The sequence below is a fragment of the Pseudorasbora parva genome, chromosome 15 (assembly GCF_024679245.1).
Source record: "Pseudorasbora parva isolate DD20220531a chromosome 15, ASM2467924v1, whole genome shotgun sequence".
Taxonomy (NCBI): Eukaryota; Metazoa; Chordata; class Actinopteri; order Cypriniformes; family Gobionidae; genus Pseudorasbora; species Pseudorasbora parva.
This window is the reverse complement of record NC_090186.1, coordinates 10266886-10294814: the sequence shown is the minus strand read 5'-3', so window position 1 is coordinate 10294814 and position 27929 is coordinate 10266886. Positions and strand designations below refer to the sequence as shown.

The window sequence follows — 27929 nt, the reverse complement described above, 5'->3', positions numbered from 1 at the left end:
ATTAATGATGGCTTCAAATTTTGGGCTGCCATTCCAGTATAATGCTTGGATTAGCCTGTTGTTGTTGATATAACTCAGATTGTATTGGTGGCTTGAAGGTAAGTAAATCATGGGGTAATTTTCATTTTTGGGTGGACTATCACTTTAATAGTCTTTCTCAATTTATTGCAACTTTGACTTTTCTCACTTTCTTTGACTTTTTTTTTACTTTTGAACTTTTCTTCATGTTGGTTTTGCTACTGGGTCAAACTGTATTTCCCATCAGCTGAAGACCACATACATACCATTTGTTTGACTCATAAATTCAGCCTTTTATTCTTTGAAAACAAATAGCATCAGCAGTCGATCTGAACGCTGAGAACGGCTATAAATGCCTTACATCAGGTTTCTTCCAGGTATCAATCAAACTCAAAGGAAATGAAGCAAATGACAGAAAAAAAACACTTTGATCTGTGCCAAAGCATTTCTGTTATCCTAAGAAAAAAAACCTTACCACATATAGCACTGAGCTCTGATTACAAAACTAAGTGTGCCAGCGAAGCAGTGCCAATACTGTTGTCTAATGGCACCAGTCCCTCTCACCTCCCAAAAGCCATTGTAAATCCTCAACACCTGTGGAAGTACCAGGGAAGCATTACCAGGATTAAGACAGTGCCACTGTTAAATTAATAAGTCGATCTCACACTAGTCCCACTGGCTGCCAACGGGCTTAGATCGTAACATGGCACAGTCATCATCAGCTGCAGTAATCATCATTTTTATGACAGCGATCTTTTGTTAATTTAATGAAAAGATATATGGGAGAGATTACCATTCTTCTATTTGGTTTTTAATTGTAGATTCGATGTGAACTTGAAAGTAAGATGTTCAAAGAAAGTGTGCACTGCTGCCTCATCTAGCATGCACAAACGATTCCTGTAAGGAAATGTTTGGAAATCATTCATAAATGCAGTGACTTTAAATTTGCTCATTGCTGCAGGTCTGATGTGAAGTTTCTTAAATTAGAGCACTGTCAGTGTCTCTTCTGGGTTTTAGAGCAGATGAAACTTCACAGACATGTTTGATGATGGCATAAGCTGCATAGCTCAGCTAGTAAAAAGGCAATATATCAAAGTCGCCTGAAGAAAAGTAAAATGGTTTCTTTTAGTTTGTCATTGCATTTCATGGCCTTTAGGCCTTTGCTGTCACACACAATGATAACAGACATTTATTCCATATCATATGGCAAATGCCAAAAGCAGGTCAAATGCTTTACATTATTTTTAAGGCTTTGTGTTTTCATGCAGCTATGTTAAGATTGGTTTGCTTTAAATGTTATTATGCAGTTTAGTAACGTGCAACCACAATACAGTATTTTATTTTATTTTATTTTATTTTATTTTATTTTATTTTATTTTATTTTATTTTATTTTATTTTATTTTATTTTATTTTATTTTATTTTATTTTATTTTATTTTATTTTATTTTATTTTATTTTATTTTATTTTATTTTATTTTTTATAGATTTTTTATTTATAGATTTTTTTAGTGTGATAACAAAGAGACAATCATTCCATATCATATGCCATATGACAATAAGCAGGTATTCACAGATATTTGTAAAAGCTATAGTTTAAGCTAATAGGTTGAGGGTTGATTTGATTGAACATGAGATGAAAATGTATTCTTCTGTTTGCCTGGCTCCATTTACAACACTCGAGTTACATCTGCAAATATATCAGCTCTCAGTCAGGGGAGTCGTTGTGCCTGCCCCCCCCCCCCCCCACACACACACACACACAACCCCCACCCCACACAAACAGCATGTATTTTTAATGAGAGCAAATGGAGCTGCATATTTTTGGGGGGAGTGTAGGGTTCGTGGCACACATGTAACTCAAGCTAAATAATGCAGTGACTGTAATCGTTCACGGCGCTCAAGAAACACTCATCTTCCTCCTCAACAGGAGGCCACTCTGCTCCCAGCAGGATTCTGCTAAGACTACAGCAGGAGCTGTTGTAGATTCATACAGGTGCACACGCACTAACACACACACACACACACACACACACACACACACACACACACACACACACACACACACACACACACACACACACACACACACACACACACACGTTGGTCTATGTGGTTTACAGGGACTCTCTATAGGCGTAATGGTTTTTATACTGTACAAACCGTATTTTCTATCCCCTTACACTGCCCCTGCCCCTAAACCTACCCATCACAGGAAACATTCTGCATTTTTACTTTCTCAAAATAACATCATTTAGTATGTTTTTAAGGCCATTTGAATTATGAGGACATTTGATATGTCCTCATAAACCACATTTATAGTGTAATACCAGTGTAATACCCATGTAGTTATACAAATTTGTGTCTTCATAAACCACATAAACAGGCTTACACACACACACACACACACACACACACACACACACACCCACACACACACACATTCCATGTCTGGCGCGCTATCTTTGTGGGGACTCTCAATAGACCTAATGGTTTTATAAACCGTATTCTCTCCCCTTATATCCCCTTACCCACCCCTAAACCACCCATCACACAAAGCTTTCTGCATTTTTTGCATTTCAAAAAGAAAAACACCCACAGTTTAGTTCTAAGCTATTTGGATGTCATTATACACTTTTTTTTGTCTTCATAACCCACATGTTCACACACAAACACACACGCACACACACACACACACACACACACACACACACATTCCCCAAAAACATCAATGCTAAATAATGCAAATCAAAGATGCTTGAAATATTATTAAATAATATTATTTAATAACCTCATTAAACCTTTGTTAATATTAATTATATCATTAAAATTATAGTAAAATACATTTTTTAAGTAAAAGTTAAATAATCCTGGAACCAAGATATCACAGAAAGAAAAACAGTCCATATTTTACATATATATTTTATATATATATTATTTTTTATTATATTCCATTTATTCATTAAAACATAAATCCGTTGAGATTACTTTGTTTATGAACATTACAATATTTCAAGTATTCAAGTTTTATATAACATTCATTTGTAATGATTTTATAATGATTTTTTGTTGCTGTACTAATTGCCAAAAAATGTCCCGTCAGCAGTGTTCTTAACTCTGCACTGCCAGTAACACCTGTAAGGTTTAATAAATAACATGAAGAAGCAAGTGTGTAGGCTATTCACTGAAATATGCTCAGTTCCACAAGTGTACTGTCTATAACTATTTATTTATGTATTTATTTAAGAATATAGTGGTAGGCAAATATAGGCCTAATATCAAAATATAAAACTTCTATCCCTTCTATTGTGTATAACAACTTTTGCGTGTTGTATTTGTCAAATGTGTTAGCTGTTCCTCACTACAACCTAATTCCAAAAAAGTTGGGACACTGTACACATTTGAATAAAAAAAGGAATGCAATAATTTACAAATCTCATAAACTTATATTTTATTCAAAATAGAATATAGATAACATATCAAATGCTGAAAGTGAGACATTTTGAAATGGCATGCCAAATATTGGCTCATCTTGGATTTCATGAGAGCTACACATTCCAAAAAAGTTGGCACAGGTAACAAAAAGAGGCCGGAAAAGTTAAATGTAAGGAACAGCTGGAGGACCAATTTGCAACTTATTAGGTCAATTGGCAACATGATTGAGTATAAAAAGAGCCTCTCAGAGTGGCAGTGTCTCTCAGAAGTCAAGATGGGCAGAGGATCACCAATTCCCAATGCTGCGGCAAAAAATAGTGGAGCAATATCAGAAAGGAGTTTCTCAGAGAAAAAATTGCAAAGAGTTTGAAGTTACCAACATCTATCTACAGTGCATGATATCATCCAAAGATTCAGAGAATCTGGAACAATTTCTGTGCGTAAGGGTCAAGGCTGGAAAACCGTACTGGATGCCCGTGATCTTCAGGCCCTTAGACGGCACTGCATCACATACAGGAATGCTACTGTAATGAAAATCATAACATGGGCTCAGGAATATTTGCCATTCGTCGTTGCCGGCTAAAACGCTATTGGTAAAAAAAAAAAAAAAAGCCATATCTAAACATGATCCAGAAGCGCAGGCGTTTTCTCTGGGCCAAAGCTCATTTAAAATAGACTGTGGCAAAGTGGAAAACTGTTCTGTGGTCAGACGAATCAAAATTTGAAGTTCTTTTTGGAAACTCTGGGATGCTATGTCATCCGGACTAAAGAGGACAAGGACAACCCAGCCTGCATCTCTGATGGTTTGGGGTTGCATAAGTACGTGTGGCATGGGCATCTTACACATCTGGTAAGGCACCATCAATGCTGAAAGGTATATCCAAGTTCTAGAACAACATATGCTCCCATCCAGACATCATCTCTTTCAGGGAAGACCTTGCATTTTCCAACATGACAATGCCAGACCACATTCTGCATCAATTACAACATCATGGCTGCGTAGAAGAAGGATCCGGGTATTGAAATGGCCAGCCTGCAGTCCAGATCTTTCATCCATAGAAAACATTTGCCGCATCATAAAGAGGAAAATACAACAAAGAAGACCTAAGACAGTTGAGCAACTAGAAGCCATTAGACAAGAATGGGACAACATTCCTAAACTTGAACAACTTGTCTCCTCAGTCCCCATGAATGTTATGAAAAGAAGAGGGGATGTCACACAGTGGTAAACATGGCCTTGAAGATGTGTTGATGCCATGAAATTTAAAATAAACGTATTTTTCCCTTAAAATTATTAATTATCTTAGTTTAAACATTTGATATGTGTATTGAAATTTGAAACTTCGACATCATTGCATTGTGTTTTTATTCACAACTTGTAGCCTACAGTGTCCCAACTTCCCAACTTTTTTTGGAATCAAGTTTATAATATTATATGAGTGGTGAATTCAAGATATTTTATAAACCACACTGAAATTATATATATATATATATATATATATATATATATATATATATATATATATATATATATATATATATATATATATATATATATATATATATATATATATATATATATATATATATATATATATATATATATATATATATATATATATAATTTCAGTGTGGTTTATAAAATATCTTGAATAAGATATGAATCTAAAGATATGAATCTTGAATCTAAATAATCACTCAAATGTTTATATTTGTAGTCAGAATAGTATTATCATAGCCCATGTTCTCGTTCTCCCTCGCGTTAGGCGGCGATATTGCTTCAAAATTGCTTGCCGTCTGCCGTCAAATCCAACAAAGGAGTGGAAGACAAGGAAGTGGAGGTGTCAGGTGAGAAGAATGTTGTTGTTACCGCAGTCATCTATTCTAAATATATGTTTGTAATGCACATTTTGTTCTGGACAAGTTGCATTGCATTGTACACATTGTTTTCTGTCGTGTGCCTTTTGAACAGTCTTTACGAGCGACTCGAAGTCTGCAAATCCCGTCTGTTATCATTTCAGTGATGACACAGCGAGCTGAGAGAAATTTGAACAGATACATTGAATATGTTACGATAATTGTTTATAAAGACACGCATATGTGAGATTTATGCTCATTCAAGTAAAACGGACGAATGTGGTATTTTCTTACTGCTGTATCTTTGCTTAATTGCGGCTTGTTTTGCAGCCTCCAGCAGATCAACAAATCCACCTCTGCAACATTATAGCAAACCTATCAATAGCACATACATCGCGTAGCTACATAAATTAATGTTACCACCCAAATAAATACAAATCACACTAACAGAGCTAAAAACGATACTAAGTAATGAGTGCATCACAGTATTCGTCACTTAATGTTTCATGTCCCGTTGACTCTCCCAGCTTTCTTGTGCCTCTCAAAGCATCATGGAGTTTGCTGAGCTGATCAAAACCCCTCGTGTGGATGGGGTTGTCCTCCACCGACCCTTCATGCCCACTGTAGAGGGAACTCTGTGTCTGACGGGACATCACCTCATTTTGTCCTCTCGCCAGGATAACACCGAGGAGCTCTGGCTGCTTCATACCAACATTGACTCCATTGAGAAAAGGTACAACTGACATACTGAAAGGTTGTGGGTACAAAATCTGACATGACTAGTAAAAATGGCATAGCATTTTTAATATTATTTCACTTCCGTTCAAAACACTATGTCAAGGGTGCATTAAACATGGTTATACGTGACAGTAAATACATCTATTTCAAATAAATGAGGCTCATTTGAATTTTATATTCATCAAAGACTAACAAACATATCATATATTATATTAAAGGCACAATATGTAAGATTTTAAAAATACATATATATCCAAAAAGCACTAGAACAATGTTATAGCCTATTTTGTCGACCTTTGTACACAGATTATCCAGAGAAACCCCCAGTGTTAAGGACGTTTCTTGTTGCCTGTCAATGATGTCATATCCGTGATACCCTTGATTTTCATAGAAACCATGTACATACCAAAGGCGCTTTAATATAGTATGTATTTTATTAGACAGGCAAGCAACTGTTTGGATATACCAGGGCTCCAGACTAACATTTGAGAGCAGTGTTTGACTAAAATTTTCCTAAAACCGCCTGTTTTAGTAGCGTTGGAGGGAAATTTATCTTAAAGTTAATTTAATCATAAAATTACTATTGGTTTTCTTTTTGTTAATAAGAATTATTATTGCAGTTACTAATAATACATGTTCATGTATTGGAAATTTAACAGTGAAGCTTTTATAAGGAAGATTTTTATATTCCACTCTTATTAAATGTACTATTGTTCTTCTATAGTAGCATACTGAACTAAAATGAACACTCATTAAAGTTCCCGTTCTTCGTGATTCCATCTTTCAAACTTTAGTTAGTGTGTAATGTTGCTGTTAGAGCATAAATAATACCTGTCAAAGTATAAAGCTCAAAGTTCAATGCCAAGCGAGATATTTTATTTAACAGAAGTTCCCTTTCAAAGCCTACAGCGAACGGCCGGTTTGGACTACAGCAGGAAGTGCAGGGATGTAATGACGTCACTAGAACCGTTTGTAGACTAACCCTCCGCCCACAAGAACACGCAAAATAGGGTGTGTGGTCTTGTTGCTCCCTCATTTGGAGAAGAGCGCGCATTCAGTGCTTGCATCTCCCCGTTATGGTAAGAGGCGGCGCTGGCCCAATCAGAACTCGTTACGTATTTCTGAAGGAGGGACTTCATAGAACAAGGAAATCATCAGGCCGTTTTTAGGACAGAGGAAACAGCGCTGTACAGATAAGTAAATTGTGTGAAAAATACAGTTTTTTTTTTACACGCAAAACATGAACTCATGTTATATTGCACACTGTAAACATAATCAAAGCTTCGAAAACACGCAAAGAATGAGACCTTTTCTGTGTAATTCAGTCACAGTTAAAAGAAAAAAAAGTTTTTCATGAGACTTTGACTTCCTACTTTTTCCACTAACACTTTCCCCGCCAAACACAGAATTTTTTTAATTATTTGTGAGAAAACGCTTCCTGTTCCTTTTTTGGAACGGAATGAGTACTGAATCTCCTGATCAAAGCACGTGAGGAAGACGCAGTAAAACAAGCGATCATATGTAAACAGATTTATATGAAAAATAACATGATCATTAACATTAAACATCATATAAATCAAAACTACGTAATGTTACTGAATGAAATGTGGACCCAGGATGAGCTACAGGAATGTGCAAGCATTAGGCGTGCTGATGGACTCAATCTACTCCATCTGTGTTTGTTAATCGTTCTCAATCTGATCTGGATACAGTCTTTCACAAAAATGTGATTTTATTCATAACCTATATTCAAGTTTTGATAAAAAAAAGGAATTCATGAAGATTGAATAAAACGTTTTGTACTTTTTTTTAATAGAAGAGGATCAGCTCATTATTTTGATATATTGCGTGTTCAGATATTCATAAAACATATTCTATGGGCTATTACATTTTTGTAAAACTGGTCAAAAACCCTAAAATGCTGGTGGGGAAAGAGTTAAGGAGTGGAAATGTCTAATAAGTCAATAAGTGCTCCTATGCCACCACCTACTGTTATAGTGGTAATTTCATGTGTTTTTTTTTTGCCATAATGTGGCCTACACCTTTATACTTTTAGTTTTACAGATTATCACACTTAAAATAATATAATAATATTAATATTGGTTGTTATTTATAGCTTTAAAGTGCTGAAAAAAGTGCTAAACTCTTGCTTGAGTTTCACTTTCAAAAGGTTGTATGAACCCTGAGATGAATAATGTAAAAAAAAAAAAAAAAAACATTTAGACTATTTAATCCACAATACCACACGTTGTTACTACATTAACAATAATCCATGGTGAATGTTTATGATTTATGGACTGAAACCCCTGAAGGTCTCAAAATGTTTCTCCTGGTCTCCATGTCAGCTGAGCTGTATTCCTCCGAACTAATAAACGCTCCGTGCAGCGCTGCTCGAAAGAGTAGTGCGGTTCCGTTCCGCTTTTGTTTCATTTGTCATCCGATGTTTCAGGTTTGTCGGATCCCTAGGAACCATTATTGTAAAGTGTAAAGACCTGCGAGTGATTCAGCTGGACATACCTGGCATGGAGGAGTGTCTTAATATTGCCAGCTCAATTGAGGTACGACTGCATTGTTACTCACTCATAAAGCAGAATAATAATGAACAAATAATAACCTGAGGATCTACTAATTTCTCAGTTTATGCTGTTAGTGTTCATGTTGGTTGATGGTTGATCTTTCAGGCTCTGTCCACGCTGGACTCGGTGTCCCTGATGTATCCCTTCTTCTATCGTCCTCTGTTTGAGGTCATTGAGGATGGATGGCAGTTGTTTATACCAGAGGAGGCTTTCAAAGATCTGGAGTCTATGGTATTGTTTTTATCCCTGGAAACCTTGACACTGAGGTCATCAAAAAAAAATTGTGATACGTTTTTCTCAGTGTATCATTGTTCATTTTTCAGATTGTTCTCTATGGGAAGCCAGGGAACAAATACTTATGACTGCATGTTCTGAAATTCAGTTTTAATATAAATAATACAGCTAGTATTTCACATACACTACTGTTCAAAAGTTAGGGGTCTATATATATATATATATATATATATATATATATATATATATATATATAAAAAAAAAAAATTTTAATATAATTTTGAGTAAAACTAAAAAGTCCTTTAGTTACGTAACTTTTATTTTTATAGCACTTTAAACAATACAGATTGTTTCAAAGCAGCTTTACAATGATAACAGGAAAATTATTCAATAATGCAAACAGTAGCATCATTGTTCAGCTGAAATCAGTTCAATCTTTATTCAGTTTTGTTGTATAGATCAACAATTATAAAATTAGTTTATCTTCATCTATAGAGCAGTTCTCCAAAAAAATCAGCGCTGTTGTCATCCAGTTTAGTTCAGGTCACATCAAATAGTGTCAGTGCAGTCAAATCAATAAAATTGTTGAATATTAAAGGGTTAGTTCACCCAAAAATGAAAACTTTGTCATTAATTACTCACCCTCGCGACATCTAAACCTGTAAGACCGTAGTTTATCTTCAGAACAAAAAATGTAGATATTTTTAACGAAATCCGAGAGATTTCTGTTCCTCCCATAGGCAGGAGGCAGCAACGTCACTGCAATTCTCAAGGCTCAGCAATGTAGTAAAGACAAAAATAGTCCATGTGACTTGAGTGGTTCATCCTTTAATTTTATGAATGGTCAAGAATACAAAAATAACGATAATCTCTTCCACATCATTCTCCTATGCTGTTCACACAGTAAAGACAGTGCAGCACTTCCGGGTTCTACGTCAGAACGCCGGCTCATTATTGGCCAGCTCCTGCGTCTGCATCACACACATGCATCGTTGTGCTCTCATGAACAGCGTCGGCTAATGGTAAACCGGTGTTCTGACGTAGAACCCTGAAGTGCTGCTGCAGTCTTTACTATGTGAACAGTGTCCCAACTAAGCAAGCCAGAGGTAGCAAAGAAACACAAACTACAAAACAGTGTGAAATGTGACCCTGGACCAAAAAAATTTGTGAAGGTAAATTTTTTAGAAATTGAAATGTATATACCATAAATAAATAACTATTTGATAATCTGGAATCTGAGGGTGCAAAAAAAATCTAAATACTGAGAAAAATTTAAAGTTAAAGTGGTAAGTCCTTAGCGATGCATATTTCTAATAATAATACATTTTTGATATATTTATTTATGGTAGGATATTTACTAAATATCTTCATGGAATATGATCTTTACTTTTCCTAATAATTTTTGGCATTAAAAAAATATAAATAATTTTGACCCATACAATGTATTGTTAACTATTGCCACAAATGTACCCGTGCGACTTATGACTGGTTTTGTGGTCCAGGGTCACAAATTGAAATTAAAATTAAATTAACTGTTTTAAAAGAGAACTGATTGTAAAATGTAATCTATTCCTGTGATGCAGTTGAATTTTCATCATCATTACTCCAGTCTTCAGTGTCACATGGTCCCTCAGAAATCATTCTAATATGATGATTTGCTGCTCAAGAAATATATATATATTTTTTTTATTAAAGGTCCCATTCTTCGTGTGTTTTCGAAGTTTTGATTATGTTTACAGTGTGCAATATAACATGAGTTCATGTTTCGCGTGTAAAAAAACAGTATTTTTCACACAATTTACGTTTCTGTACAGCGCTGTTTCCTCTGTCCTAAAAACGGCCTGATGACTTCCTTGTTCTATGAAGTCCCTTCTTCAGAAATACGTAACTAGTTCTGATTGGGCCAGCGCTTCCAGTGTTGTGATTGGACAGCAGCTTAGCGCACTTTGCCCGGAAAGGTCCTGCCTCTTACCATAACGGGGAGATGCAAGCGCTGAATGTGCGCTCTTCTCCACGTGGGAGAGCAACAAGACCACGCCCCCTTTTTTTGCGTGTTCTTGTGGGCGGAGGGTTAGTCAACAAACGGTTCTAGTGACGTCATTACATCCCTGCACACTTCCTACTGTAGTCCAAACCGGCCGTTCGCAGTAGGCTTTGAAAGGGAACTTCTGTTAAATAAAATATCTCGCTTGGCATTGAACTTTGAGCTTTATAATTTTACAGGTATTATCTATGCTCTAACAGCAACATTACACACTAACTAAAGTTTGAAAGAATTTCAAAGAACGGGACCTTTAATGTTAAAAACCTGTGCTGGTTAATATTCTACCGGAAACTTTTAAATTGTTTTAAGGTTTCTTTTATAAATTCAGTTGTTCAAAAGAATAGGATTTATTTAAAATAGAATCATTGTAACATTATAAATGTTTGTCACTCTTGATAAATTAAATGTATTCTTGTTAAATAAAAATATTAATTTATTTCAAAAACTAAATCTAAGAGAGTTTAAACTTGTGAACGGTACAATAGTGTGTGTCAGCTTATTCTTTCTAAACCCCTATTAGTTTACAATTGGAATGTAACAATACATTCATGAAAGGTTTAGTTTTAGTTCTTTCCATTTAAAGGAACTCTTAATTGAGTTCTGTATTCCTCTCTCAGACAGATGAATGGAGACTGAGTGAGGTCAATAAAGACTTCAGCGTGTGCCCCTCGTACCCGTCCCTGTTGACCGTGCCTAAAGACATCGATGATGAAAGTCTCTGCAAAGCTGCTTCCTTCCGGCACGGTGGACGTTTCCCTATGCTGAGTTACTACCACAAGAAAAATGGCATGGTTAGAAATGCACTTGTTTACAAAATGTTGTTTAAAAATGTTGATCTATTTAAAGCTGCAGTTTTGGTTAAAAGTTATCCAAAATACATTTTGGAGCAAGTACATAACCAGCGATCTCCTTAGCCCGATTCAGAACAGTAATCTTGTAATAATGTGTTATAATTTGAGTGGCACTGTTGGTTTCGCAAGAAATGTTGTGTATACAGATGTGACATAATGACAAAAGTCTTTGTGTCATTATGTCGCATCTGTATACATAAAAAAAGACCCTGATCACAATGTCCACAGGTGATGATGCGAGCAGCGCAGCCACTAACGGGAACCAATGGGCGGCGCTGCAAAGAAGACGAGAAACTGATCAACGCCACGCTTTGCGCAGGGAAGCGTGGTTACATCATCGACACACGCACTATAGCTGTAGCGCAGCAGGCTAAAGCTCGCGGAGGAGGATTCGAACAGGAAGCCAACTACCCGCAGTGGAGGAGGATCCATAAAGCCATTGAGAGGTGTGTGTATCCTCACAGAGCCTAAGAACTAACTGCATAAGTAGAGATGCACAATATTAATATTCTGGCTGAAAATCACTTTCATGTTATGACCGATATTAAGATGTAATACTATTTTATCCAAATAAATTTAAAATCAATAGTTTTAAATGTTAGAAGAAAATTTAGACATCACAACATTATAATGTACAGTATGAAAAATGTAATTTATTTTGAGATTTGTGCTAAAAGACTCAATGTGGTAAAAATGTATTTGTCTATGTGGTGTTTTTATTAGGACAAACCATGTGCAAATTTCTCTTTAAAATTGCAGTGTACCAAAGACAGTCTCAAAAACTTGGTTTGAAACCACCCATTCATACTGTCACAAACATGTAACCAATTCCATCAACTAGAGGTAGATTTATGGATTTTACCGATTACCATAACTAGGTTGAACCAATAACTGATTACCAGCCGATAGTTTTTAACTTGGGAATATTTTGTTTGTTTTCATTCAGCACACTCAAAAAATGACATGTTGAATTTACTTTAAAAAAGAGGGGTCAAGTGGTTGGACACAACTATATTGAGCAGTTTTTACAAATAACAATTTAGTTTAATGAACAAAATAAATTCACAACCTCACTGCTAGATGCCGCTAAAATTTACACACTGCACCTTTAATGTTACAGTGACAATAAAAAAGAAGTAAAATCGTATGCGTTGGTTTCTGACAGCTGCATGAACATGTCGATTTACTTTCTCATGTCACTAGCTTTTATTTGCAAGCAAAGTTGCATATATAAGATTAATCAGATGTATAGAAGATAAACATAATAATATTACAAATTCTGCACAAAATTACAAGAATGCACAAGTGAACTTGAACTAAGTTAGGTGCTATTCATAATGTGTGACTGTTGTGGACCCACTCTTCCTGGAGCAACGTGAAGAGACGGGTAACTAAACAATAAAGAGAGCAATATTGTAATAAAACATAGTGAATTATTTGTATGTTATGTAATATGACAGTCCCACTCATAGTCATTATTAGTAGTGCATTGCTTTTTGAGCTGCATGAACTGAAGCTGATCACCGGCGCACTTTGCTGCCGCTCTAATTCTTAACTAAAGGCATCCTATATGAGTTATATATAAGTCTACACAAAATAAACACAATATTACAACTTGCATTTGCACAAAACAAAAGGCGTGAATGCACACACAACTTTCTAGTTGAAGTCAGGATGACGGTGTAACTCCAGCTGTAAAATGGGCCCAAATGTAACAAATATAAATTAAAATCGTAACGGTATATACCTGAAAATACACATCTATTGTAGCTAAAATGCTAATCCAAAGCTGAAGCATATCGTTTGGAAACAGGCAAACACAGCTGCATAAATGAGTTCTGTAACTGGGACTATAATTTGACAGCTGTTCTCCCACAGGTCTAATGTTCTGCAGGAGAGTCTTATAAAGCTGGTGGAGGCGTGCAATGATCAGTCTCACAGCATGGACCGCTGGCTCAGTAAACTTGAAGCCTCCAACTGGCAGAGTCATGTCAAGGAAATCCTCACCACGGCCTGCCTGGCCGCACAATGCATTGACAGGTACATCTGTTAACACGTCTGTCTGTTCCTGTCTCTTAAACACACACACTCAGACCCATTACACCACAGACAGATCTGCTTATGCCATACTGTGCAGCTGTGTTAATTACTGTTTTAGCTCTATTCTAAGTTAATTACAAAAGCTGCTGTCGCCCTGTTTCTCAACACATTTGTTGCAAAGCTTGTTGTGGTGATAATTACTGCTGTTGTCATGCTGTAATCATCATTATGCTCATACCATCCTGGTACTGCTGTTTTAAACGCTGTTTTTGGCATGCAGTTCATTATCAGGTTTGTAGCACTATGAGTGTGCTAAATAATCTCAAACTGGGATAATAGGAAGTACATAACGTCCCAAAAATAAAGTGTTTTTCTTTTCTCTCTTAGGTCATTTTTATAATGTGTAATGTGTGTTATTTGTTGTAATTTCTAGGGAAGGGGCGTCAGTTTTGGTTCATGGCACGGAGGGCACTGATTCAACACTGCAGGTGACGTCTCTCGCCCAGATCATCCTCGATCCAGCATGCAGAACCATCCGTGGCTTTGAGACGCTGATTGAGCGAGAGTGGTTACAGGTGAGAGAGGATAACTCTTACTCAAATGTGCCTGATTTTTCTCAATCTACTCCTTAGTTCCTCAGGGGTCGGCCATTTCTGTCCCCATCATTCCAGCTCTCTCCATCGAAATTCCACTGAAAAAATACAATCGATTATTGGCTGTGCACTATATTTACACACTAGAATGATTCTCATAGGGCATCAGAGGATGAGCACAAGTGTAAATGTATATTCTGTCTTAAATATATATAGGCATCTGTTCGACTGGAGCAATGATGCTGAAAAATAAGCATTGCCATCACTGGAATAATTACATTTTAAAATATATTTAAAAAAATAAAATATAGAAACGTTTTTTATTATTATTTATTGCAGTAGTCGTATTTCAAAATATGACTAGTTTTACTGTTTTTGTTGTTGTTTTTTAAATAAATGCAGCCTTGGCATGAGTATAAGATTCTTAATGTATAAGAGTATAAATTTATATAAAGAGTATGTAGAATATAAGAGTCTTATTTGTAAAAAAAAAAAAAAAAAAAACTACCGACCCCAAACTTGTATGTATGTCTGCATTTATTTTATTATATTTATTTAACGTCTGAAAGCCATTGTGCTTGTTTATTTCTATGTTTATTTCTTGCTATACGTGCTTATTTCATAATGTCACCGTATGAAACGTCGTATATAGGGTCGTGTCAGCGTGAAGAGAATCAACACCCTTGCTGGAGCTGAATTTGATGATGCACTGATTAACAGGGAACTAGGGAGTGAAGATTAACCTATGACCCTGTAACCTTTACCTCCAGGCTGGTCACCCATTCCAGCAGCGCTGTGCGCAGTCTGCATACTCAAACGGGAAGCCCCGAAGTGAAGCGCCCGTGTTCCTGCTCTTCCTGGATTGTGTGTGGCAGATCCTGCGGCAGTTCCCCTGCTCCTTCCAGTTCAATGAGAATTTCCTGATCATGCTCTTCGAGCATGCATATGCCTCACAGTTTGGCACTTTCCTTGGAAACAGAGTGGCTGAAAGGTTTGTGTTACCCTCAGTTTACAGAATCTCACATGCTATCTGATTTCCTCTATCACATCACATCAGCCTTCAGTTTGTTTCTACAATCCTAGATACATCACCACTAATTTCTAACTAGGCGGCACAGGCCCAGTCCCAAATGCCAAGCTCATTTTATCATTCTGAAGGTAACCCAACAACCTGTGCGTCATTTTCATCTCCAAAGTGTGGATTTGGAAGACAACTGCTAGGGTTGGCATACAGGATAGGGCCGTATTTTGCACTTGACGTTTGAATGTGGACTCTGTTACACATTTAAGTTGGCAGGTTGTAATTCTATCCGTATGGAAAGATATGTTCAAGAGCAGAGGTCATGACCCCTTCCGTCAACACTTCTACGTCAGCAGAGGTCAACTTGTAGCTGGCCTTGACCCTTTTGTGTTCGTTTCTTATTCTGAACAGGATGTATTGGTAGATGTGTTGTGCAATCTTTTTCCACTTGTTGCTCAAATGGGTATCACATTTCAAAATGTCCAGATTCAGGCATTTAATGACAATGAATGGGATGTGATCTCATAAATCTGAACTTTAGACTCAAGAGGACTGGTTTAATTTGGTTAAACATTTAATATTAAGGTTCTTTATTGGCATCTATGGTTCCACAAAGAAGATTTAACATCCATAGAACCTTTCCATTCCACTAAAGGATCTTTACACTGAAAGTAAAAATGAAATTTTGTTTGTGATTTATTATTATTCCTGACTATTTGTTCTGTAAGATTAAGCAGCTCAAAATGTATTTGAATGTTAGGGTTAGGCTTGAAGAGTAGAATTGGTGAAATGCTTTTTGTTTGATTATTGTGAGATAATATATGGCAATTGCTGGATGTGTCTGGCTTCTCATAACATACACTTTACTGTAATGTTTGGGTGTAAATTTAAACTTAGTACTTTCTGTGTAATGTTTCAGGGTAAAGCTGCAACTTTCTCAGAAAACCGTGTCCTTGTGGTCATGGGTGAACCGTCCTCAGGAGCTGGAGCGATTTCTCAACCCGCTGTATGAGCCCAATAACCTGGTCATCTGGCCGTCTGTGGCACCTCAGAGCCTGCTGCTGTGGGAGGGTGAGTGCCATATCACACACACACACACACACACACACACACACACACACACACACACACACACACACACACACACACACACACACACACACACACACACACACACACACACACACACACACACACACACACACACACACACACTGAATCCCTGTAAACTCTGATTGTTATAATATATTGACAGTGATATTAAACAGCATGTGTTTACCCAGTTAACCTGTAGGTGGCAGTCACATGTTGTTTGGTGCTTTAGCTATATTTCTGTCTTGACACTTTGGATGTGCAAATTACTTAAAGAACGTGTGGATTGTGAGATCAGTGTCTTTTGAAATGACTATATGTCACCATTCTTCCATGACATGCTGTAGATGAACCTATATATATCTCAAAAAACATGTTTAACAAGTTTTCCATCTGAAGAACACATCTGTTGTGTGCTGCAAAGTATTTTTTTTTATGTTTAGTGTTAGACAAAGATGATGGTTTTCTAGACACGGATTAGGCCAAGCGGGTGGATCGTGATCACGTGCAAACAGCTTTGCATGACCCTATGACGTGAAAGGCATGGAGCTATTTAACTAGCTCAATATTAGGGAAGTGCAAATTAAATGATGCTTGGCTCAGTATTGAACTACAAAAAAAAAGAGTTACTGAAAGTTCCAGTAAATAATGCATAATAAAGTGCAGCACAGAAATGTATTTCTGCAGTTTAATAAGTGCCATCTACTGTCAGAGAGTGAATTAGCATTTTCATTCAGTTCATCTGCCGTGTTCAGACCAATGTGACACTTACAAGCAGTGTTGTAAAGGTAAACTGGTGGATTGATAAGAAGCTAATGTGCTTTCAAAAAATTAATATTAGTCATATTTTAAATTAAAATATATAATAGTTTTAACAATTGTGACTCATACCTTTTTGTAAAAAATGGTTTAAAGGCTTAAATGTGGATTTTATTAATCATATTTAAGTAAGTGCTGTCAAAATTACCGTGTTAACACTTGCAATTAACTTTTTCAGTTTAACGCATTTAACAGCATCTGTTTTCATATCATCTTTGAGTAGCGTAACAAAGTAATAACATGTCACGTATTTTTGTTAACATGTTTTGTCAAGTATTCTCATAAGAGCATCTTTTAAATGAGGTAAGTAACACCTTAAATGAACTTGGTTTTGAGAAAATGGAACGTGTCAGATCCACATCATGTTCGGCAGCGGCAGATCTTAGTGACAGGAGCCTAATAAGCAAGTTGCTGTGATGTCTGTCATTAATTTTAATCAAATAACAAAGATAACAGAGAATTTTTGCTTTAATAAGGATTAATCAATATTTCATTTATAATTTATGCAGTTAAGAAAGGTATTTGATAACTTTATTCAATTTCTGTTTATTGATTATATATGATGGCCACAGGTAAATATGACATTATAATAAGTTTATCTGAAGATTGTTTTAAGTTCACTTAAATTAAAAGTAGTTTTTTAAAGCCTTATAAATGTTGAAATGTATGGCTTTCATTTATACTCTAATGTTGAATGTCTATTATTTGTTTAGTTTATAAAAAAATCAATAACGAAGAGATATCAGTAGCAGTATTAGTATCAGTCATACTGGCCTTCATTAATAAAAAGATGCCATTACTACAAGTATTTAAAATATACGGTCTTTAAGTTGTTTCTACATTAATTTGGAGAGAAACTGAAATTATTATAATTAAAAAATATATTTAAAAAACTCCAATGTTTTCAATAGTAGTTAATTAGTAAAATATTGTATGTATTGACAGCACTAATTTATTTATTTGTTTATTTATAAAGCTTGTTTTTGTCAACTTGTACTTTATGAACTGAAAAATAAATTGTCATTTTTACAATCACTTTAGGGTTCAGGATGTTACTGTTAATAATTAATTGGATGTTAATGTTAATAATTTTATTTTATAATTGTTTGTTTTTTTAAACCTATTTAGATACCCTGTGATTTAACAAATATGTTTTTAATGCCTAGCAATTACCTTCTTACGGAGCCCTTAAAGGGACCTTTGCAAGAAAAGAAAAAATACACAGACTTTCACATGCGCACAAGAAACTTATTTTGTGTTTACAAGGAAATATTGGAAAATATTTTTTCTTCTTTTTTTGCGTGCTCACACGTTAGAATTTCTGTTTTATGTATACTATCTATAACATTTTTCCTTTTATGCGTATCGATGCGCATTAAAGGAAGTGTATGTGAGATTATGGCCAAAACTAGTACTGCAATCACTTCACAATGACTGTAGAGCGGTGTATCCCTCTCCCCCTCCCCCCTGACTCGAGGTTGCCAAGGCTGCAGGATCAGCAGGAGCGTTTGTAGCTGCTGCTGTGGTAACTAGAGCAGACCTGGCAACCCTGATACCGAAACACTGCTGACTTCGTGATTGGTGGTAGATAGGTGGAGGGCGGAGCTTCAGGCCAAAACACAACATGTCAAGATCAAGATCAGTTGAGGGCTGCAACAACAGCTTTTAAATGACAATATCCTGGCCGGACTACTGTTGTCAGTGATATAAGTATTTAAAATGAACATGATTTCTGAATGTCTAGTGACCTATCAGAGCCATTTTATGATTAATTCAAATACATTTCTTACATACAGTTCCTTTAATAATATCTATTTGCTAAAAATCTGGCTTTTGTTAGGGCAGTATAGGCACTATTATCGAGGCCTTGTGTCCTCTTTAACGTGGTGGTCATGAAACCGCGCTGTGAAACGGGCTGATGGCGCCATTTGGCGGGATGCATTGGGCTGATAAAAAGTTTTAGCACTTTTATTGTTGCTTGATATAAATTAAAAGCTGCTTTAAAGTCCACTTTAACATGTCCTCTGGTGTTCATGAAAGAGTGGGAACGCTGGAGATAAATTTCCCGATTTATTTATTTTAAATTCAATTATCCTTTTAACTTATTGAAATTTGTATTACTTTCAGGAAAACGCGCCCTCCTTTTCATGTTTAAGATATTTTAAGCATTAAAGAAGCAACTCAGTTCATGTGTGACAATGATTCAACCCGATGACCCCTGTGCCATTCTTTGTCTTTTTTTTTTAGTCCTCACCTCTGGAACCTGTCATGCCTCTATTTTAAAGGTGCAGTGAAAGGGACTCTTTCAGAAAAAGCAGCCAAGCAGACACGGAGTTTAATGCCATGGGGGTTCACTTTCAGTCACATGAGCAGTTCTCAAACAACTCACAGATATGTTTAGACCTTTCGTATACACTACCAGTCAAACATTGGGACATACCTACTCATTCTTTATTAATAGTATTTTCCACATTTTAGCATAATAGTCATCTAAACTATGAAATTAACTGATTATGTAGTCTCAAAAAGAGCTAGTTTAAACAATTTTTTGTAAAGGTAGGCTATATTAAAATATGGGATTTGAAAAGCCTTTGCATTTAGCTGTAATTGAAAGTATGGGAGGACAGTGAGCCCAAAGAATTTAAGCATCAAGGTCTTTTGAGAAACAACTAATCTAATGTTCATTTCACAGTTGGGTGGGTATTGACCAGTGTGCTCTGCTGCTGACATCATAAAAAAAACTGTCAGCTGTACGTGTGCTCAGAAACATGGGTGTGGCGACGAAGATTCCAGTCATACTGTATATTTAAGGTTTCCTTATGCATAACCTTTAGGTATGGCATGGCTTTGCTTAAAGTTCATTTACAGAAACAAAGATTTCAGTCTGAAAAAGAAGTAATCCATGTGGACTTCTAGTGTAATTATATCTTCCATATATTTCAAATATATACTTGCAAACAATATAATATTAATTCATTAATTTTAATTAATTAATAGAATAATTAATTAAAATGGTTGTTTCTTGGCGGATTGCTTAAGGACACTTTTCAAAAAGTGCAAATTGTAATGTCAAATTAAAAGCGTTATATTAAAGTAAAGTTGTATTATTCGTTTGTGCTTGAACATTGCACAAGTTGTAATATGGAATTGTAATGTCATTGTTAGTAGCTATAAATATGATTGATGTGTGAGGTTTAAATGACCAAATCAATTAAATTGATCGTATCTTTCTTTCACAGACACGTGCACTCATTACAGCTTGTTCTGATGTTTGTTGCACCTAGCGTTGAGAACATTTAAATGGTGTATTTTGAAGATATTATCAAGTATATATAAAGTCTCATTAAAGATTTCACACACATCACAATGACGGTGATCCATGTGCAAAGCTCATCAAGTGGTGGCTCCAGAAAATTTTGATTGGGGGGTCCTGGTCATTTCAATGGGGGGTCTCTCTCATGAAAACCAACAAAACATACAGTGGGCACTGCTAATAACTGCATATCACTGCTACTAAACTACAAAAACAACACGGCATATCACCTACTTTGTTTTTAATTTGCAGTTTGCAAACAATATGCTCAAACTTTAATTGCCATAGCCACACCCATGTCAGAGAAAACAAAAATGTAAGCTTCAAGCTATAGCTTTAGCTTGCGGGTTCGTTGCAGAGCCTTGAACGCAATGCGCAGCGACGTTAAAACTGTGTTGCAGTAATTCTTATGGTTTTTTTAAAAGTTTTTTTTTAAAAATATATAAATCTATAAATATTTAAATTTAAAATATTGAATCGCAATTTAATCACACATTCTTATCAGTTCTAAATGTACCTTAAATTAATATGTTTCACGTTTTTAATACTCTAATCAATGGGTATGGACAAATATGCATGTTTTATGCAAATGTACAATTATTATTAGTAAAACCATAATCAGAGCATGAAGACTAGACATGTATCAAAGTTCACAGATGTTTTTCAAAGAACTTGTTCATGTCTCAATGCTAAGATTAAAAATTCTGAATAAGCAGTCACTTCTCTCATTTTAAGAATGTAAATAAAGGGAGTTTTTATACTGGAAGTTTAATTCAGAGCAGGGCACAGTTCGTATGAAAAATTGGTAATGTGAAAGCTGTCATGCAGACCTGTGAGTTCACCAGTACCAGACAGTACCATACCAGAAGGAGGTCCTACGAGTAAGGAATAGTCTGGCCCCTTTAAGAGCTGGAATATAGTGTGGCCCCTTTAAGAGCTGGAATATAGTGTGGCCCCTTTAAGAGCTGGAATATAGTATGGCCCCTTTAAAGCCCCTTTCACACTGCGATTCCGCCAAATACACGGATAATGCGACCTGGCATTTGTTCCCGGGCCGCTAGATTTGGTCCATTCACACTGCCAGCGAAATACCGTAATATGTGCTCTTTCACACACAGCGCTTAACGGTCCCGGGTCGAGTTGACAGACACGAGACATCCTGATGTGACGTATAATGGCGAGCGATCTCAGCTTCAGCGCGGATAGTAAGGAGCTCCGTGGTCTCGACTTGTGTCCCGTTTGCACACATTTCTGCTTGTTTAATTTTAGTTTCTTTTGTATTCGAACACTCTGCGTTTAAAACACCGACTAGCTCTTCTGGCACTGCAGGGTTGTATTATTGAAAAAACAAGCTCTAGGAGTCGCACAATAACTACGTACACGTTGCGGCATTAGTTTCGGCTTTTGTTCACACAGCGCTCGTCCCGGGTCGAATACCGCAATATTACTAGGTCCCCGACCCGGGTCGAATTCGGTAATCAATCCCGGGACGTGGTTGCTTTCACACAGAAGGCGACCCGGCAATGTTCTGGGAATATTGCGGGTCCGACGTGCAGTGTGAAAGGGGCTTAAGAGATGCGTGTTTCCTATTGAACTGCTGGTATTTTGTGTGTGTCACAAGAACAGTGTGAGAAACACTGACTCAGGAGCGCTCTTGTTCAGAAAAGTAACCTGCGTATTTGTTTTAGCCGATTGTAATGGGTGGTTGGGGGGTCAAATGGGGGGTCAGGGTGTTTTTAGGAGGGACTTGAGACCCCCCAAGACCCCCCTGGCGCCGCCGCTGACTCTATCGCGTTCATGTGTTTGGAGTTGCTCGTATCTCTTCAGCTGATGCGCAAACTGCTGCAAATGAAACCAAAATGTTCAGCATCCTGAAGCTCAACACACAGTTGTCTTCATTTAAAAATTGCGAGACCGTAATATTACCGGTGCTGATGCCGCTCGCTCTCTCGCATTGCGGTCTTTGATCTCGACATGAGCTGAAAACGAAAGTTGAAGAACAACACACATTCATTATGAGTTCCGAGTCTTTATTAAAATCAACACATTAATGATTTCTCTCATCCACCTGCAATTTTTGGGATGTTTACCCGCCTGAACCGCGGATATAACTGCAATCCGTGCATACTCTGAGTCCTTAAACCAAAAAAATTATTTCTGCGACATCCGTGTCTAGTTAAATGGACTAAACGAAGCATCGAGGCAGATGATTTTTCGAATTCGATAACTCGAGGAATCGTTTCAGCCCTAGTTGTGATTCGCTAACCGCCTAGCACAATCCAGCCTACTCTTCTCCACAGCAATAAAAAATGGCCTTGTCCCCCTTATTTCATATTCTCGGAGGAGTCATTTATGTAAATATTGTAGCTGGTGATGTCAGCAAATCTGGAGGAAAAGGCTGTAGATCCCAACCAGCCATTTGCTGTAGTCTTTAGAAATTGATTTCTTTAAAAGCAAATATCTCCCTTTGCTTAACTTTGAGCATTGTAACTTTGCAGATGTTGTTTATGCTCAAACAGCAACACTACACACTGGCTAAAGTTAGAAAAGTGAAATCATGTTTTACCACCCTTTTAAGGTTATTACACCTCACATTGTTCAGATGTTGTATTTCAAGACCTTTTTCAGGTTTTTGTCCTCAAAACGTCTAGGTTGTAGGACTAAAACTTAGTGTGTAGGACTCTCTTATGGCTCTAATTCCAAGCCTCCGTTGCTAATTCCAAAAAGTAATTTTAGAGCTAGTAACGGAGGCATGAGCCTTTGATAGCAGAGTAATGCAGTTATAGAAAGAGAGAGTGATTTAGGCATAAGTGAATTACCTCAGTCTGTGTCTCTCTCAACAGTGTTCGGCAGCAGCGTCTCTACTAATAGCAAAACTGTACATTTATCTGCTTCAAGAACAGCACCGCTATTTCCTTGCTAGCGAGAAATGTCATGTAGCTTTTGCTTTTAAGTTGCTACACTATTTTACTGATTAACTTCTGTGCGCCACTTTTCTGTGCGTGTGCATTTGAGCAGGAGACAAGAGTGTGCTTTCCTCACATAATAAAACGTAATTTTCTGGATGCGTCCCAGATCTGGCTGACTACGGTAACCTTGGGATAGAGAGACTAATATTAGCGTGGATGCCTTCTTAGTACATCAGGTGTTATGGGAAGTGTTCCCGGTTCTGTTATGCAATTGCTCAAGACAGGAATGTGTATTGTGCAATGTGTATTTAATCCTTTAAATATTTGATTATGCAGATGAAGACTGTGACTCAACTACACAAAAAAAAACATCTGTCATGGAGACTGCATGTAACCAGTTTACATGTTTCTTTTATCAGCTTGTGGTGTTTCTTCTAAGGTATTATATTTAAAGTGCCCCTATCATGCAAATTTAAAGGCTCCTAATTTTGGTTTACATGCATAAAAGGTAACATTTTTTTTCTTTCAATATACATTGCACATCACCACATTTTTGATTCTCAAACAACTCGTTGGATGAATCGGTCTCTCTAAATCTCTCCTTTCTGCAAGCTACTTTGCTCTGATTGACCAGACGGCGTGATTGGTCTACCGCGTACACCGCATTTCAGAAGCTAAACGCTCATTACTATAAACTTCAGTTCCATCTGGAGGCTTCCTAAAGCTCAGCGATTGTACACACTGTAAAGAGAGGAATGATGACGTCACTTTTACCATATCAATCAGATCCCAAATTCATATTGTTAGTGGTTAACTGGTTAACAGTAGTGACCAAAAGTCAGGAGTGTAATTAATTAATTAAAAGAGAAATTTACTTAAGAATAGTTTGCAGTTTCATTGGCAAAAGCCAGCTTGAAGTCTCACAATGAGTTCGTCGTCCGCGCTTCCTCTCCCAGTCTCGTTGCCCACCTTATCGTACATACAATTGTCCTAACAGCTATACTGTTTTCAAGGTCTATCCACGTCATTACTGCAATACTGATTCTAATTGGCTCAGAGAAAATGAACAGTCATGGTAAATTTCAACACATTGTCAGTTAATCTGATGCATGTGTCCCTAAGCGTGTTTCTTGTCGATGCTTTCTCCCCGAAATTAGGCCCATAGTGACCTTCCAGGTCTGGAGCAGGTGCCAGCTTGCCGAGAACAAGTCCCCCCCATCTCTTAGGGTGCCCATTGTACACCATTCTCAACACTGATCTGTAACCTAGAATATTTCACATATACAAAGACACAAAGTTTCTCCAAGGTTGGAGCCGATTAAGCTCCAGTTCTGACCAGAATGTTCTTCCAAAACATACTGATAACATGTTCTTTCTGTATTACAGGCAATATTTATCTTGATTCTTTAGTGTTTCAGTAAAAGGAAATATAAAATTAATAAAATATAATATAAAAAGATTAAATGAAAGAAAAAAACATATTTAACATTTGGAAGCCAGGCTAAGTGGGCAAATAGTGTTTCTGCACTCCTGACATGTTAGGGGTGTGTGATACCTCCAAAATCCAAACACACGACAACATGTTTGTGTGTTTAGTCACTCCTCTGACTATCCTGCTTGTTTAATTTTAGTTTCTTTTGTATACGAACACTCTCTGCGTTTAAAACACAGACTAGCTCTTCTGGCACTGCAGGGTTACTAGGTCTCCGACCCGGGTTCAATTCGGTAATCAATTCCGGGACGTGGTTGCTTTCACACAGAAGGCGACCCGGCAATGTTCTGGGAATATTGCGGGTCCGACTTGCAGTGTGAAAGGGGCTCAAGTTTCTACTTTTGTCCTAAACGTACAAACTGCTCTTCAAAATGCTAGCTACGCTCTGCTGTCTCAGAGGACGACGTCTTTGTCCTGTGTCGGCCACCGTATTTTTTTCCAAAGGGAGGGGTGAGCGGTGGGCGTTTGGAATTCGCAACCTCACCACTAGATCCCGCTAAAATGTACACACATCGCCTTTGAATCTCATGCAACAGCATCAAACTGACCTACTTTTTTATTCATTTTATTTTTTAACCCTAGAAAAGTTCATTTAATCAGCGACCCAAGATTTTATCATCACATCTCAGGACCACGTGACAGATTTACTTTGGATATTTACATTCCCATTGTGTCTTGTTTTCTCTGTAGGGATATTCCTTCGTTGGAATCGCTCCACAAAGTGTTTGGATGAGGCCTACCAGGAGATGGTCCATATTATAGAGTACAACAAGGAGCTGCAGAACAAAGTGAACAGTCTGCGGAGACAGCTGGCCCAGCTCGAGACGGAGGACAACCCACTGCAGACACCGTAGGACATTAACAGACACGTGCATTTACACTCCTCGCTCTGACCGTACGCACGCTTTACTTATGATTCCACTGCTCAACTTTATGCACATTAACATATTTCATTGGCCTCCAATGGATTCTACTCTATTAGCATATCATTTTAGTTTTCTTCGTCAAACACTATGCCACACTCGTCCTAATATTGCTTATTCAATGTAAACACTTTAAACTGTTCAAGCTGGTTATTATATAAATGTCATTTCACTAGATATTGTAAACTGGGTGCTGTGGTTTACACATTCTCAAAGAAAAGGGACTGCTGATGTGCCATTTTTTAGTTTTTTAGTCTTTTGTCACAAAGTGCAATAGAAAATTTGAAAGGGAAAGAGTTAGAGACCAACTATGAGATGCAGGAAATATCATTTCAATATAACGCCGGTGGTTTACATAGTCTTACATGATCCACAACTCTGGCCACATGAATAAAAGATTGCCAAAAGTGGCACTGTTTGCTTTACAAATGTAAGATGTTATGTGCACGGGTAATATACAAATTTGTATAGAGTAATAATTTAGTATTTTGTTTAAAAAGACAAATTTGTGTTAAACATTGTGAATCAAAATAATGTCATAAATCTCAATATACAACCTTTAGAAGTCTTTTTTTTTTTTAATATTTTTTGTGTGCGTGTGTGTGAACATGAAGATCATTTTCAGGATACACAAAGCCGTTGTTTGGGAACATCTAAAAATAAAGCCCACTGGGATTATTACAGTTTCCGTTCTGAACAAAAGCATTTCATTCCCTCCAGTTCTCCAGGAATGATATGAGCATGTTCATCTAGACAGGAGGTGTTTTCTGCTCTTGCAAATCATTTCACATCAAAATAAATCTAGATATACACTCATTGTGCCATTTTAGAACCGTTTGTTTCATAAATATGTGAATATTTAAATCTATTTTGTAATGATTCCTGTTGCATATAAAGGTCATTTGATTATTCCAGTGGGTTATCATCAAAGACGGCTGCATTTATGAATGTGTTTCAGTTTAAGGCATGCTTTGATACTGGGTATAGAGAGTCAGTTGTTGTTATTTTTTTATTTTTATACATGTGCACAATTTAATCATGTTTTATTATTTCATTCTGGCACTTCAGTAGCATCAACTGACATACATCCTTAAGATTTGTATAATTGTCTGTACAGTGACATGCCTTGCTTTAAAAAAATGTAATATTGATCAAATGTTTTCCTGAAGTACGTTATGTTCTGTGGGCATTAAAAGATTGTTTAATGTACATCCTTGTGGTGTGAATTTATAAGATTCAAGTTACAAAACAATAAATGGTAATAAAATATGAATTACCAGTAGTCAGTAGTTATCTTATCAGTTATAATGTGATGTGATAATGACAGATAAGGTATAATTACCGGTGATACATGTGCTTCAAAGAAAAAGCAAACAAAATGGTATCTATTCTAGAATATATAGTTTAAATAATAATATTTTACAGTTTTTTAATATTTAATATATTACTCAGACCGATCAGGCATGACATTATGTCCACTGACAGGTGAAGTGAATAACACTGATAATCTCTTAATCACGGCACCTAGTGGGTGGGATATATTAGGCAGAAAGTGAATATTTTGTCCTCAATAGTGCAACGTTTTAAATATATAAAACTTTAATGTAACCTTCTCCTTTTAAATATTTTGGTAAGTTCTAGAATAATTGTATGCAATTTTATTCAATATTTGAAAGAATTAAAAGAGCACATTCATGTCTATCTTTTTGCAACTGGTCGAGATTGATATGGGGTTTAGAAAGTAATTGGCAATAAGTAATGGAATAGTTTTTAGAAAGAGAATAATTGGTAATCTAATTACACTGTTGAAGATGTAATTAATTAAATATAGGCTACTTAAAAAGAAGAAAAAAATGCTACTTTTTAAAGGGTCATGAAACCCTAAACCAAATTTTATAAAACTCCACAAAATAACCCTCACTAGTTGTCAAAGTTATACACCAGTGTGTTCACATATATTTTCAAAGTAGAGAACA

At 36.5% G+C, this 27929-nt stretch overlaps 1 protein-coding gene across 2 annotated transcripts; it reads left to right on the top strand.

The window, feature by feature from the left end:
• The first annotated feature begins 5235 nt into the window (after positions 1 to 5235).
• On the top strand, positions 5236 to 27162 carry mtmr9 (myotubularin related protein 9). Of its 2 annotated transcripts, none has more exons than XM_067417075.1 (11): positions 5236 to 5299; positions 5836 to 6041; positions 8496 to 8604; positions 8728 to 8853; positions 11518 to 11691; positions 11980 to 12197; positions 13630 to 13791; positions 14225 to 14366; positions 15155 to 15375; positions 16325 to 16476; positions 25721 to 27162. In XM_067417075.1, exons 2-11 carry the CDS (start codon positions 5860 to 5862, stop codon positions 25882 to 25884), a joined length of 1650 nt encoding a protein of 549 aa, XP_067273176.1. In that variant the 5' UTR covers positions 5236 to 5299; positions 5836 to 5859; the 3' UTR covers positions 25885 to 27162. The 2 variants fall into 2 exon arrangements, with proteins under 2 accessions (XP_067273176.1, XP_067273177.1); XM_067417076.1 differs by having other exon boundaries at positions 5250 to 5299; positions 5856 to 6041.
• The last annotated feature ends 767 nt before the right edge of the window (positions 27163 to 27929 follow it).

What these genes read in the sequence shown, in the direction of transcription:
- mtmr9 (XM_067417075.1), top strand. Translation starts at nt 5,860, where the DNA reads ATGGAGTTTGCTGAGCTGATCAAAACCCCTCGTGTGGATGGGGTTGTC. An exon ending in ATCCATAAAGCCATTGAGAG is followed by an intron (nt 12,198 to 13,629) that starts GTGTGTGTATCC and finishes GTTCTCCCACAG; the next exon opens with GTCTAATGTTCTGCAGGAGA. An exon ending in GCCGCACAATGCATTGACAG is followed by an intron (nt 13,792 to 14,224) that starts GTACATCTGTTA and finishes TGTAATTTCTAG; the next exon opens with GGAAGGGGCGTCAGTTTTGG.